Source organism: Rhipicephalus sanguineus, chromosome 3 (assembly GCF_013339695.2).
Source record: "Rhipicephalus sanguineus isolate Rsan-2018 chromosome 3, BIME_Rsan_1.4, whole genome shotgun sequence".
NCBI classification, from domain to species: Eukaryota; Metazoa; Arthropoda; class Arachnida; order Ixodida; family Ixodidae; genus Rhipicephalus; species Rhipicephalus sanguineus.
Genome location: NC_051178.1, coordinates 34,306,258 through 34,321,979, shown reverse-complemented (window position 1 = coordinate 34,321,979; position 15,722 = coordinate 34,306,258). Strand labels below are relative to the sequence as shown.

General features: G+C 45.7%; 1 protein-coding gene across 1 annotated transcript in view; it reads left to right on the top strand.

Annotated features, from left to right (window-relative positions):
* The window catches only part of LOC119386544 (glycosyltransferase-like domain-containing protein 1), a 103,067-nt gene extending 100,822 nt beyond the window's left edge, over window positions 1-2,245 (top strand). Inside the window, exon 7 of the mRNA XM_049413170.1 lies at window positions 1,434-2,245. Within this exon, the coding sequence (XP_049269127.1) occupies window positions 1,434-1,517 (84 nt within the window). The 3' untranslated portion in view covers window positions 1,518-2,245. The remainder of the gene's footprint in view (window positions 1-1,433) is intronic.
* The last annotated feature ends 13,477 nt before the right edge of the window (window positions 2,246-15,722 follow it).

The window sequence follows — 15,722 nt, the reverse complement described above, 5'->3', positions numbered from 1 at the left end:
GTCCACGTTGCGGACCACGTTGCGGACCACGTGGACGAGTGGATGGTAGATGAGCGTCTTCCAGGGGTGTTCTGCGTTCAGTTTCCTCACTTTCCTTGCGTCCGCCGCGGTGGTGTAGCGGTTAAGGTTCTTGGCTGCTGACTCGAAGGTCGCGGGTTCGCCCGGCCACGGCGGTCGCATTTCGATGGAGGCAAAATGTTAGATGCCCGTGTTCTCTGCGATCTCGGTACACGTTAAAGAATAACCGATAATCAAAATTTACGGAGCCCTTCGCTACGGCGTCTCTCGTACGGTTCGCCCGGCCACGGCGGTCGCATTTCGATGGAGGCAAAATGTTAGATGCCCGTGTTCTCTGCGATCTCGGTACACGTTAAAGAATAACCGATAATCAAAATTTACGGAGCCCTTCGCTACGGCGTCTCTCGTATCATATCGTGGTTTTCGGACATAAAACCCCAACTGTTATTGTTATTGTCACTTTCCTTGCGTGTCAGTGTGTGTGTTCGCGGTTACTGTGTTGGTTGAGACTCTGTATCACCTGTGGCACATACCCGCATAGCATGAACTCTGGTTTACGGGTATGTGCCACACGTGACTGAGAGAAAGGGTTCCGTGACGTACGCGACAGGTATTTTGCGTTATTCATGTCATGACCAGTGAATCGTGTTCGTCATACACTGATCCCCTGCTATGCCAATTTTGGTATATTACAAGTTATTGAGATGACCACGAGAGCGCCCAGACGTAGGCAGATAGATAGATAGATAGATAGATAGATAGATAGATAGATAGATAGATAGATAGATAGATAGATAGATAGATAGATAGATAGATAGATAGATAGATAGATAGACAGACGGACGGACGGACGGACGGACGGACGGACGGACGGACGGACGGACGGACGGACGGACAGACAGACAGACAGACAGACAGATAGACAGATAGATAGATAGATAGATAGATAGATAGATAGATAGATAGATAGATAGATAGATAGATAGATAGATAGATTAGGTTGCGAAGCGGTATCCTGTGAGCGCATCTGTCTTCCAGATACGTTTCTAGACGCGCAAAACTTCGATATTGTGGTTGGGTTGATTAGTGGCAGTGCAGTAAGTTCCGCTGAGAACACGTCGCTGGAGGTCTAAGGAACCGCGGCTGATTTTTTTCTGCTCGAAAGTTTCGTCGACGACAGATGGCGGAACTCAAGATGGCGGAAGCGCACAATGTTGCCTGATCACAAAGCATTATGAATATTCTCTATTCTTTCTGCATTCACGTTCGGATGATACGAGGTATGCATATGTGTGGGTACAAGGCAAGTATGCGGATCGTTACAGACAACAACCTTATTCAGATAAACTTTCACTTATGCGATCGTGTAGTTTGGCCTTCTTCGTTTTTCTCAGGTAAAATTAAATATTGCGCAGCTGGATCGCAGCCGTTTCACCTGGGAGTCCCTGCAGCCATTCTATCGGGAACTGCTGCTGCCACCTGGCCAGACCAACCGATGATGTGTTCTTGATCTGGGAAGACTTAGGTATCGTGCTAGGAAGTACAGTTGCAGAAGATGATACGTCGAATAAAGCAAAGTACCTGTCACGAGTGGTTGTGGTGGATGCAAGCTGAAGGGATTTTATTTATCACTAACCTGTTAATCGGTGATCTGTTATTCAGTTTTATAAATGAAGTGACATGTTTATATCAAATGACCTGTTAGTGCCCAAGGATAAATATCTTTTTGCCGTGGTGACCAACAAATGGGGAAAACACGTGCGAAGAAAAAAGGTTTAGTGTTGTGTAGCAAGGTGTGGGAGCGGGCTAGTTGGTATACCATAATGCTAAAACTTTAGCGCAAAATGAGCACAGCTTGTCTGCGTCGTTTCTTTGTCCGCTGTGCTCGTTTTGCGCTAAAGTTTTAGCATTAGTGTTGTGTGTCAGTGCTTTAGCTGTCACTGCGACAAGTCCCAGAGAAAGGCAAAAATGAGAAATCTTTTATTGTGTATACATATAAAGTTCCTGCTTTCCTTCAGTGAAGGGGCAGCGAAAAAAAAAAAAACGAGCAGAATCCACGCACTGTGACAATCGATCTAATTTGAAACAGGCATCGAGAAGCTCCATATACCACATTGTTTGGCGTTGAGACAAATCAAGGCATTCATGTTATGTCATGTCGTTCGCTATCACTTGTTTGTCATGCATGCATGTATATTCCGGTACACAGTCGACTAGGGTACCAATATGGGCTTGTTGGTTCATCTTGAACAGGCTAGTAGCATAGCGCGGGAAGACACACGGACAAAGAAGAGGTACGAGACGAACACAAGCGCTAACTTTCAACAACAACAGGTTGTTGAAAGTTAGCGCTTGTGTTCGTCTCGTACCTCTTCTTTGTCCGTGTGTCTTTCCGCGCTATGCTACTAGCCTGTTCCGGTACACACCATGCAAATAAAATGCGGCAGATCCTACGCCTTGTGAGAATCGGTTTCATGCGAAGCAATCATCTTGTAGTTCTGTGCTGCATTTTTTTTTTTTGGCTTTTAGCCAAGCGTTGCGAGGTGGATCGACGTGTTTTTTGTAAATGTACTAGTTGTGTGCACATCGGGGGCTTACCAGGCCTGTCGACAACACTGGCGTTTAACGGATAACTTATGGTCTGATGTAACATCAGCTCTCACGTTAGAGCGCAGACATCGGTTTTCTCGGAACGAAGTGCACGCTACGTTGCGCCGATATGAAAAGTCACCGTTTCGCCGCAGGGGCGAAGCAATGAATGCGACTGCAAGAAAGTGGAATGTCACACGAGGGGCGACAAGCAGCTCGATTCCTGCAGCGGGCCGCTGAAGCACAAAGAAGGACGCCCACAATGAACGCACAGGGCAAGCGTGAACTAACAACTGTCGCAGTTGTTACGTCTCTGTGCTTAGGACTTTGTGTTACGGCTTTGTGCATAGGGGAATGAGACGCTCTTACATATTTCCTTTTCTTTGAAACTGTGGCGCGTATAGTCACCCCTCTGCGTCTCATGCCACACGGGGGCGTCTAACGCAAGCTGTTCCCGGTGTTCTCTTGTTTTTTTTATAGACGATAGTCTTTTTTTGGGATACTTGAACGCAGAAATTTTTGTCTGTCTTTCTTCTGTCTGTCTGTCACACGATTCAGCCACCTGGCCAAAGTTTAAGCACTTGCTGAACGCCCAGCCATATTGAACTGGTAGTTGCGTTCATGCTTGTGAACATTGTCGACCAAAAAGCAAATATTACGCATACCTGAGGTGCAACATCGATACGTAAGTGTTAGGTGGTGTGTTCCTTTATTAGAAAATACATAGATACGTGAATCTAAAGTCCCTAGTGTTTCTTAGGCTGCGCTGAAAATGCGACGCTATGCCCGAAGAAAAAGCCCTCTGCCGACGATATGGTGCTGCCACCTGGCAGTGGCCCTGGGTTCTGCACAAGCTTATGTTTCTTGACGCCACTGCCGGACGGCGTCCATGTCTCACGCAGCGCCTCCTCTATTTTATCAATGCCAGCCAGATGCGGCCGATTCAACATAGAGGAGGCGCTGTCTGAGGCAGGGCAACACATAAATGGCCGCTTGATGAAATAATGCGGTAAAATGAAATCTATTCAAACAAACCTCCATTGCATTTATCATGCCAGGACGGAAATGGTACGAGAACAGCATCATGGGCGGCCGCGGATGAGACCAGGACTCGTGTAGTACAACCGGCAGAAGACTATTGTCTTTCGACGACATTTGCAGCGAAGCACGCAGATAGGCGGCCAGTTTTTTTCGTTCCACATCTCGAGTGGGTACAGAAAGGGGCCACTTTTTCTTGCGCGTCTCAAGGCAGTTTTCGCATTGAAAGTAAATGTGGGACCGTTGCGCCATAGAAAACACGGCGAAGCTCCTCCGAGATATGGATACTACCAGCGGTAAATGGTGCATATTCGCCTTTTCGGTCGGTTTGAAGATTGCGATAGCAGCAGCACGTGTCGCACCCCAAGAAACTTCCGGTCACTTCAATTATCAGATCTCTAACGCCGAAGCAGAAAGCGTGTTTTTTATGTTGTGCCAAAATAAGGAAAGACTCTTTCTTCGCTTTCAGGTAAAAGGAAGGCGCTTAAAGTGAAGGCCTAACTCTTGTACTGCTGCGTGTGCAGCTCAGAAGAATATTTATTTAAAATATTTGGCCAGACACAGGGAGGAAAGTGTTGAAAATGTGCGGGCTACTCGCTAAGGCTTTTTATCCCCGCCAATGCAACTAGGCTACGCCGGCGCACAAAACCGGAAGCCGTCCAGGAGCTGTGTTTACAAACAGCGAAAAGGTCTATAAGTAGCTCGCCGTTATTTCACCGGCGCATGCATGACGTGTGGTTGAGTTGTCTAACGCTACGCGCTGGGGAGCGAGAGGCCGCTGGTTCGAATCCCCGGTCGGGTGCTTCGGATTTTAAATGCGAAGCATTTCTTAGCAAACCTTTGGCACTTTGCGCGTTTCTATCTATCTACCTGTCTATCTATCTACCTACCTATCTAGCCGCCTACGTCTGGGTGCTCTCATGATCGCCTCCTTAACTTGGTGTAGACCACGGTGGTAGACCGAAATTGACATGGGAGGGTAAGAGGATTTGTCGAATATGACTGTCGGGTCATGACATGAAGAACGTGAGAATCGTGTCGCGTACGTCGTCAAACCCTTTCCTCCAGACACGTGTGGCACACACCCGCTTACCACGGGATGCGGTGTACGGGTATGCGCCACAGATGATTGACAGTATCTACCCACGAACGGCGAGAACAGACATTGGTAAGTGAAATGTGAGAGCATTGAGAAAAACCGACATCGGCAGCGTTGACCCGATGAATTGAATGAATGAAAATTAGGATCGCACCAGGAATCGAACCCAAGCATTCTGCGTGGCAATCAGGTATCCTACCACAGAGCCACACCAGGTCTATAAACTGATTTGGAAAATCAGCCTATGCAGGCGTAAGGTCCGTGAAACGTCAATTGTGGTTGTGGTGGTGGCTATCTGATTTTACAAGAAAGCAATAAACACTACGTATGTGCTCCTATGATACAGGCGTCATATCAGATTAACGTCCGTGGTTCCAGTCCGGATTGCATTTTGCGCAAAAAACACGAACACGAAGGGAAGAACCATGGTGGTTCCAGTGTTGGCTCCGCTTTTATAGCAGTCTAATAAACATTACATTTGTATTCCTATGATTCAGCAAGCTATATTGAAGCATTGCTCGACCGCTGAGGAATACATTAACATCATGCATACATCATACGTTAGTTACGCATGATATTCACATCATCGCACCGTAAAGTACACTTAGTCCGCCAGAACGACGCAGTGTCCTCTTCATTTCTTACGAGGCTGGGCGATGACCTCATGCTGGCCGAGGATGATGCCAGATTGATTGACAGCCGCTTTGTAGACTAGGCTACGTACGTCACATCAGGGGCGTAGGCAGAATTTTTTTTCGGGGCGGGGGGGGGGGGGGGGGGGACACCACCTTGATCTGAAGTGGGGGCCGGGCAGGCAGATGTAGTAGAGTGTCATTTTGTGCTCTGCGTGCCATGACAAAGACATTTTCGGGGGGAGGGGGGGGGGGCACGGGCCCGGTGTGCCCCCCCCCCCTGTCTATGCCACTAGGCGACATACGCCCAGGTAGTCTACGAATACGACAAACACCACCCACTGATGTTGGTCTACGTAGCACTATCCAGGCCTACAAGCCTCGACGGCCTATACCTCACCAACGCGAAGGGTGGCTTCAGGTTCCGACGTGTCGCCGGCTCTGTCGACAAACAATGTGTCGACGAAATGACCGAGGCATCCACGGATTCCAACAGCTCTACTATACCACATACTTCACTACAGATGGACCCCTCGTCACCGCGATCACGACCGGATCCGATAGCTAGTCATGACCAGCTGCTGGTGCTCACTGACCACGGTGATGATGACCTTGTTCAAGAACTGTCAATAACTTATTTCACACATGCACACGGGTTCGTGAAACGTGCGTGCGTTCTCGGGACACGTATAAGCACTATATACATATCAGCTTGCCGCTTCTGGTGTTGGCAATACCCACGTTGCCGTTGGCAGCGTTACTCAACTGTAAACTAGTTATATAACACATATGCGGCTCTTCAACATATATGTGTGCGTATAAAATTGATACAAATCTTCAGCGTCATTTTGTAACGTTTCGCTCAGTAAAACAAAAATTACGCCACAGTCAACTTCCCGCCGCATGCTTCGCATAACATCGACTCCCACGTTACGTGGGATCTGCCGAATTTTTTTTTCTTCTGATTTATTTTTCTTTGTTCCTTTTTTATATAAATACATACATATACATATCCGGGACATAGCGCCGACGGCAAAAATCCGCCGAGTGTCCATATCATTGCTATCGCAATAATATCATACGTAACCTTTGTTAGCGTATTCCTCCGGGAACCAGCAACACTTGAATATAGCTTGCTGAATCATAGGAATACACAGGTATTGTTTATTAGACTGCTATAAAAGCGAAGCCAACACTGGAACCACAATTGTCGTTAACCCGACATGACGCCTCTATCATAGGAGTAGATATGTAGTGTTTATTGCTTTACTATAAAATTGGATAGCCAGCACAACAATTGACGTTGCACAGACATTGTGCCTGCATAGGGTCTTTTTACAAAGCAGTGGCGTGGCTCTGTGGTAGAATACCTGACTGGCACGCAGAATGCTCGGGTTCGATTCCTGCTGGGATCATAATTTTTATTATTTGCATTCCGTCGGGTAAACGCTGCCGGTGTCGGTTTTTTAAATTACCAACGTGTGTTCTCGCCGTTCTTGACTAGATATAAACTGTCAGTCAAACCTGTGGTGCATACCCGTATATCGTGGTATACGGGTATGGGCCACACGTGTCTGGAGGAAAGGGTCTGGCGAGGTACGCGACAGCATTTTCATATTATTCATGTCATGACCAGGCAGTCATATTCGTCAAACCCTCTTAAACTCCCGTGTCAGTTTTGGTGAGGAGGCGATCACGAGAGTACCCAGACGTAGGCGGCTGTGAACTCTCACTTGTACGAACGTCGGTTTAACAGAATAATGAACTTTTAGAAAATCCCCGGCGGTTTTCCTATAAGTGCTATGCAAAAATCTTTCAGTTAAACGAATTTCTGAATACTGAATATTTCATTTGAACGAACTTGATCCGCGGACCCAGGCTCATTTTTGAAACCAATTCAACGAAGTTGAAGACTATGTGCAGTGTGACAGCGAGCTTGTTGCCTGTGTAGAACTATCACGTTTGGAAATTGTTTCCAATGTTCGTCTGGAACCAGAAGAAGAAGCGTGCGACGAGGAAGTTGTAATGGCTGAGGCAGGTTCAAATCTTGTGTCTCTAGCCGAGGCTTCAGGATATATTAGAAAGTTGCGAGACTTCGTGCCACAGCAACAAGCTGTGCCAGAAGTGCACAGAAACGTAGACTCTGTGGACAGCCTTGTCTCTTCTTGCGCTTTAAGGGCGCCAGTCCAACTGAAAATTACAAAATTCTTTTAAAAATAAATTGCATTTCACACTTGACTCGATATCTGCTGTGCACAATGCTGTTCCATGTTCTAGTGAATATTCAGCTTAGTGAACTTTCAGTTAAATAAACTATTTCCTTGCGTCCCTTGAAGTTCACTCAAGTGAGTTCACTGAAGGCAGGCAGGCAAGCAGGCATGCAGGGCAGGGCAGGGCAAGGCAAGGCAAGGCAAGGCAAGGCAGGCAAGGCAAGGCAAGGCAAGACAGGCAGGCACATAGATAGATAGATAGATAGATAGATAGATAGATAGATAGATAGATAGATAGATAGATAGATAGATAGATAGATAGATAGATAGATAGATAGATAGATAGATAGATAGATAGATAGATAGATAGATAGATAGCATCTAAGCTGAACACCTCATTAGTATTCAAACCGATAAAACTAGAACGTTTCTTATACTTCACGAGTGCAATGCCCATTATAGAACGTCTAATCATGGTGTCGACAAACACAGTAATGATTTTCCGAATTATGTATTAAACAACAGCTTCAATGAGGTCTTGAATACTAATGAGGAGTTCAGCTTAAATGTTGACGACTCTGTACAGTGTAGTAGTAATTTCTGGCATTTCACGTACTGAGTAGTGATGCAGAACTATCGATGATACTATCGATACTAGCGATAGCTGAGTCACTATCGAACTTTCGATGGTAAAATATACTATCGATAGCGCTATCGATAGTAAAAAATTCGATGGCACTATCGATAGTATAAAAGCAACAGCAAGAACTCATTGCATAATAAACTTGGTTCCCCGCGCGCGCGGTACTAGTGGATCCGGAGGAGCAGACTGAAGGGCAAGAAAGTTGACATGCTTGTGTTCTTCACCTGAATGCTGAATAAAGAGTTGCATCTTGGACACGCCGACTGCTGCCTTCGTCGACGTCACGACCCCGTGACAATATACTAACAGCCTGGGTACTGTAATTTAAACCTCCATAGCCTAATATTCACATCGCAGGTAGTGTTATATAGTCTCTCCACGAAGAGCACAAATATTGTATTGTCTTACGCTCTTTTGTTTCTCTTTTGCAGATTTTTGAACACTTAAAAAGTACAAGATGGATCAAACGGTTACAAAGAGATTATCATAAGGTTATTTCTTTTGCCTGGAATGGACATATGCCAAATGCAGAATCCATGCGTGTGGAGAACTTTAATAAATAGCAGTATTGCCCATTTCCACTGCATTGTCTTCCTGCACAGCATATTCACACTTCACATTTTACAGCAGTATCCCAATCCAAGCACGCAATTTTTAGGCTTTGTCTGAGCGTTATAGGTACCTGCATGAAGGAAAGGAGATGACTCTTAAGAGCTCGTTTTCTTTGTTAGACACAATATTAATGTGAACTAACAGGCAATAACGCCAAGGAAAGTATAGGTGGTGTTATCTGTAGTATTTAGAATATAAATGTGAAGAAAGTAAAGTGGACGAAGAGATAACTTGCCGCCGGCAGGGTAACTTGGACGAAAACCATGGGTAACGGCAGGGTAACGTGGACGAAAAGATAACTTGCCGCCCCCCTCTCTGCCCCGATTTTTTTCGGGGCAGAGAAGGGGGGGGGGGGGCATTTGCTAAAAAACGCCCATTTTCATTATTTATTTTCGGTAAAACACCATGTCTCATCAAAATTTCGGGGGGAGGGGCCCTAGCCCCCCCCCCTGGCTGCAGGCCCGGGGTAGGCAGTTACCAGGGGCATAGCCAGGGGGGTTGGGGGGTTCAACCACCCCCCCCTGAAATTTTTCAGTTTTGCTTGCATATATGTACACGCGCACATACAAACGCACGCACGAACATGCATAAAGTATGGTTGAACCCCCCCCCCCCCCCGAAAAAAATTTCTGGCTACGCCCCTGGCAGTTACCTACACGTAAAAGGGCTGTTAGTCTTCATTCTGCACTGCAAAAGCTAGAAAACCAGCAAAATTTCGTTGTGCTCTTTTCACAGGCCACGTCATATAATGCGGCCTAAAGGTTAGAAAGTCAGAAAATGCTGGTATGCATGTTTCACAGTGCACTCCATGTTTTACAGTCGGCTATAACACGAGAAAACGTCGCTGCTGAGGTTTTACACACCACCGTGTAACGATGAATATACCGTGTAACCACCGAAGAAGGTGCCTTTTAAGGGCTCGTTTTTCTTTGTTAGACACAATATTATTGAGAACTCACAGACAATAATACCAAGGAAAGTATAGGGGATGTTATTTGTAGTAATAGGATAAATGTGAAGAAAGTAAAGTGGACGAAAAGATAACTTTTCGTATATTTTCGTATATTTAACGGCTGAAACACTAGAAAACACAAAATTGGTGCAACGTAGATTTTACGGGCTGTGGTTTATTTTTACTGGGAAACTACTGTGCATGGAGTGAAAAAAAATCACAGCATATCCACGGGGTGAATGATGATGAGTGGGGCGAAGCTACGGAGGGAATCATCTGTAAACCGTGAAACTCTTCCGTGAAATGCGCCCAGTACATAATAGAGTGTGAAACATCGTGTATATATTAAGCATCAAACTTTTATTGTACTGTTGGTTTACGTGGTCCCTTCATTATCACTTGTGATCGGTGAAATGCAAGGAAGAAGTCCGCTCCCGAGCGAAAGAGCGCCAAGAGCGACCGCATTCCCCGCTCGCCCTGTGCGAATTAAAGGCAAGGCTAGAGGGAAGACAGGACGCGCGTTCCACGACGCGAGGTCGGTAGCATGCCCAACGAAAGCCAACGGAACGCGATCGTGCAAGTGCTCCGGCTTCGCATCGCCTCATGGTTCCATTTAGCGTCCCAAAACCAAATATATTGCTCAAGGTGTGCCTTGCGTTTTTCGTAGAAATAATTTCTTTATCATGTACATTAAGACGGAAAGTTGAAAGCTCACTAGAGTGTATCGCCCGCAAAGTATGTCTTTTAGTGTGATTTAACTCTCGTACGGCAGGGTCCTCGCGCCGTTGCCGGTCCACCTCGCCCGTTGACGATCGGGAGAGGTGGCTACATACAACTACTACTACTACACTTTAAGAAAAACATCTGGCGTTCTTTCGTTCTGCTTTTACAAAACATCTGGCGTCTTTCGTTGGTTTATTTCATCAATCAACGGCGTTTTGAACAAAATTTTTATTGTTTAATCACGCACAGGAGAAATCTCACCAGGCACTACCTTGGAGGTAAACAATGGCTGCTAATGGGAATGAGAGACAGAAGTCGGCTTTTAGCTAACACTTACACTTCTACTTCTACTAACGTTTCCTACTGGAACATGCCAATGGCTGCTAATGGGGAATGAGAGACAGAAGAATTCGGCTTTTAGTTAACGCGCACGCTGCGAATTTTTTATTGTTCAACAACGCACAGGAGAAATCTCCCACCGGCACCACCTTGGAGGTCAAAGCGTAAGACTTGTTACGGACTACTACGATGACTACGAGGGACGAACGGGTGCCGCCTTAAGGAGCTTCGCCCCTAAAACAGTGGCTAGATTTTTTCTACACGATATCATTATATGGACGGCATGCATGCGGTAAACTTAAAGTACGGGTCACAATTTTTTTACGGTAAAAGTTTGGCAGCATCAGCTGCCAGTTGTTTAACCTCAAAAACTACGGTGAATTTCTTACAGTGCTGACTGTATCCATCCGCGCGGCTAAGCCCGCCGATTTCGCATGTACGGTCGCGCTCGCCGTTGATGCCCTCTTTTGCTTTATTTCGTGCTTGTGTCATGATTCATGTAGGCTATGAACGCAACTTTGAAGAAACTATACTTCGCTGCGTGTTAAACTTGTAAACCCGAATGCAAGTATGACTCTGTGGAGCGACTGTTGCGCTGACTGACGGTTAGGCCTAGTCCCGTAAGATTTCCTGCGGAAAAAGAACGCCAGGCCTGCGCGGAAAGCGCAGCACAGTCACAGCGAAAGCTCGAAGAGCGGCATTTCTAGAGCCCGTTATAAACTCTCTTGTGGCTACTAATACAACTACACTAGCAACGTACCCACTACGCCACAAACGATAATTTTTGTGAAGTTGGAAGCACCCACGATGAAGAATTATGACTGAGCCTTTCGTAATGGGTTGGAAGCTTTAAATGACCCACTAGTTACGTACACTCTAAGAAAAAAACCGGCTGAAGGGGGAGTAAAGTCAGCTTTAGTCCTCAAATCGTGTCGTTAGTCCTAACTGCCGCGAAGTGCGTGTCGTGTGCAAAATCGGAGGACTAGACATACCTCGGAAAAGACTAATGGGGGGACGAACGGTTGCATTTACTCCTGCGGGTAGAGGTTGAAGGGAAGACGTTTTTTCTGTGGCTTTTGTTTGCAGCAAGGCTCAGCATCGAACGAACGCGAAGCAGTGATCGTAGACCCACGAATGCCTCTTTCAAAGGTCATGAGCTTAGCTCTCGGCCAGGTGCGCCCTATTGTTCCGAAGCCCTCCTTTCTACTCTGTCGCGGTGCGGGTTGCAGGCGGCGACGACCTGAGGGGTAAGGAATTCGGCGAACGCATGTTCAAAATGTCCACTGCACAGATGACAAGAAGGCATCGGCGTGTCGGCCCGCTTACTGCTGCGATCAAGAAAATAACGCGAGAAAAGTTTAATTTAATTTGTAGTGCGTTAATATTGTGTCATAAATTATGAGGACTTGAAACTTAGTTCACCAATAAGCTTCCCAATATTCACTGGCGGTGACAATCGTGTAAATCTGACGGACGTTTCAGCGCTTATGTTGGGTATCCTTCCGCGCCGCACTCTTTCTTCTTCAGTATCGCTCGCCGGAGTGTCGAGTGCGGGTCTTGTTCGTCACTTGTGATCTATCTTGCTCTTGTTTCGGGGTCAGCGAGTGCCGCTATTTACGCAGACTATGAACGCAGCTGTGAAGAACATACCTCGCTGCATGTGCTGCAATTGTGGACGCGCATGCACGTTTGTTTCTGTGTACCGGCTGTTCATTGGATCCAACATCGTAACTTGCCTGCGGAAAAATGGACACCTCAGCTTACATGCAAGACTCCATCGCAGCTTCTTTTCTGCAAAGCTTCAGAGATGGACGCCGTCACATCGAGGTGTGATCAACAATTTCTGGATTTACTTGCTCTGCAAACAACGTCCCTCTGCTAATTTTGAAGGTAAGTTTATTATTTTTATTGCCTTGGTACATTGTATTATAAATAATATGAAGACTAAAAAAAGCATTGTGCGTCGCATCTTTTTGAGCATGCGACTGCGCAATTATTGGGGCTTACGTGATTAAGTCGTTCTCTTCTAGCTACTTTATTTTGTAACAAAATTTTCTTTTTTGTATTTCTTCCAGGTAGGACTCGCCCTAGTAATTCGGGAACAGGCCCTACACCAACTAAATGATGGCATTCGTTCCTTTTTGGTGTTTTCGTAAAAATAAAGATTGATGTTAATAGAATCGTGTTTCTCTTTCTTCTTTGAATACTTTATAGAACACCGTAGGTTATCTGCAACTTACACAATCAAGAAATCAAAACCGTTGGTAACCTGAATCACTGTGCATGTGTGTGTGTTCGGTGTCATTCATGTGACCTGTGTTCCCGTGTCGTGGTTTGCCACTTCTCGCCAAGTTTTTACCTTGTTCATAGGATTCAAAGTGTTTTAAAGGATTGAAAGATCAGGGCACGCAACTAAATATTCTCGCTAGGGCAAGTCTTGAAGCCGGTATACACAATTTCTCTCAAGTTCGGCAAAGTAAATTCGAATGATCAGCATTATTGCTTGCAAGCGCTCACTGAATGCATTAATAGCAGTTAATACATGTAAGTTGGGTACCACTTCTAAAGCACTATTTAAGTGGCATGTTTCCGTGAAATGTCCGTTCCTAAGAGCGCAGGAACTTCGCCACCATTTTTTTACAATTGCGAAGCGTGATTTGCTCTCCCAAGGATCATTTCTGAGGATCAACCAATACTCCTTCAAGGAGTAACATTTGCTCCTTCAGGGACCATTTTCAAAAACCAACTGTTAGTCCTTACAGGAGTAACATTTGCTCCTTCAAGGACCATATCCGAAAATCAACTGTTACTCCTTACAGGAGCAACCGTTAGTCCTTTGCAGTTAATCCTTCAAAGACTAACTGTTTATCCCCTTGCAGTTCATCCCCAAAAGGACTATTGGTTGTGGCAAATCAGTTGATCCCCAAAAGGACTAACCTCCCTACCCCTTTTAGTCCTTTTTTTCTTAGAGTGTACTTCGCATTGTGTGACGCCCGGTCGTTATTTCATTCTCCCACCCCACTTTATAAAAAGAGATAGAGAAAGGCGCAGAAATTTTGGTCTGTCTGTTTGTCTGTCACCAGATTCAGCCACCCGGCCATAGTTTAATCACCTCCTGAACGCCCAGCCATCTTGAACTGGTAGCGCCGTTCATAATTGTGAACATTCTCGATCAAAAAGCAAATGTTGCGCATATCTGAGGCGCAACATCAATACGTAAGTATGGTGTATTCCTTTACTAGAAAATATACAGATACTTAATTCTAAAGACCCTAGTGTTTCTTAGGCTGCGCGGGAAATGCAAGTGTTTTTTGGGCTGCGCTGCAAATGCGACGCTATGAGCCAAACGCGGCGATTCAGCATAGAGGAGGAGGACTCGTGTAGTACGCCCGGCAGAAGACTATCGTCTTTCGACGACGTTTGCGGCGAAGCACGCAGATACGCGGCCAATTTTTTTCCAATCACTTACAACCTTTGGCGTGGCTCTGAGGTAAAACACTTGACTACCACCCAGAATGTGTGGGTACAATTCCTGCTCGAATCTTGATTTTTATTATTTGCGTCCATCGCGATTTTTTCGCCAGCACCAGATTTTTTTGTTTTGTTTTGGCACAGGCAAACGATATCGCTATAAGATTTCCTATGTCTATTCTCACCACTCCTGGGTTGACATAGACATTTAATCACGTGTGGTGCGTACCTGCATTCCACAGGCCGTCGTTTTCGTGTATGGTGACTGGTGGAAAGGATTTCGTGACATACATGACAAGGAAGTTGATGTCATGACCTGCGAATCGTGTTCTTCATATACTCCTGTCCTCCTATGCCAATTTTGGTGTGCACCAAGTCAAGCATACGACCAGGAGAGCCCGCAGATGCAGGCGGCTAGAAAGATAGAAAGAGATGGTCGAAGTGGCTTTGGTTCGCCAAGAAATGCTTCACGTTTAAAACAGGAACAGCTACACATTTTCCTCTTTATTTCACGGAAGCACGTCACGCACAATTATTTCAGCACAACTTTGGCGTGCTGCATTGCGCACAACAGATCAGGCCCGTAGCCGGGAGGGGGGGGGGGGCTAGGGGCCCGCCCCTCCCCCAAAAAATTTTGGTGAAGTAGGTGTTTTTACGTCAAGGTTTAGTCAAGGTTTTGACTAAACCTTGATCTTGACGTAGTCAAGGTTTTCAGCAAGTGGGCCCAACCCCCCCACCCCTGAAAAAAAAATCCTGGCTACAGGCCTGCAACATATGTTGACAAGAGCCTTCAGGCCACACATAATAAATGAATAACTATAATGTTAGCGTAAAATCTGCCAAGTATTAATATTGCTATGAAGAGACCCCCACCAGGAAATAATACAACGCTCATCGTAGATGGAGACAGCCGTAGTTTCAGTATGAAACTCTATTGGGCTAGTTGGTGAGGATTCATTGTGGTCGTAGCGCGACAAACGCAGACAAAAGAGCAGAGAACCACACGGGGCAGGCGCTAAACTTCAACTGGTTTTTAAATGCGAAGCATCTATCTATCTATCTATCTATCTATCTATCTATCTATCTATCTATCTATCTATCTATCTATCTATCTATCTATCTATCTATCTATCTATCTATCTATCTATCTATCTATCTATCTAGCCGCCTACGACTTTGTGCTATCCTGGTCGCTTGGTTCATCGAATGTGCACCAAAACTGGTATGGCGTAACATGACTGTATGACGAACATAAATGACAAGTCATAACATGAACATCATGACACGCATGTCACGTACAGCATGATTTACATGATACGCTCATGGTGCGCTGGCGGCCGTTTCGCTAGTTTGATATACACCCAAATTGGTATCTTGCGACGTGACTGTGTGACGA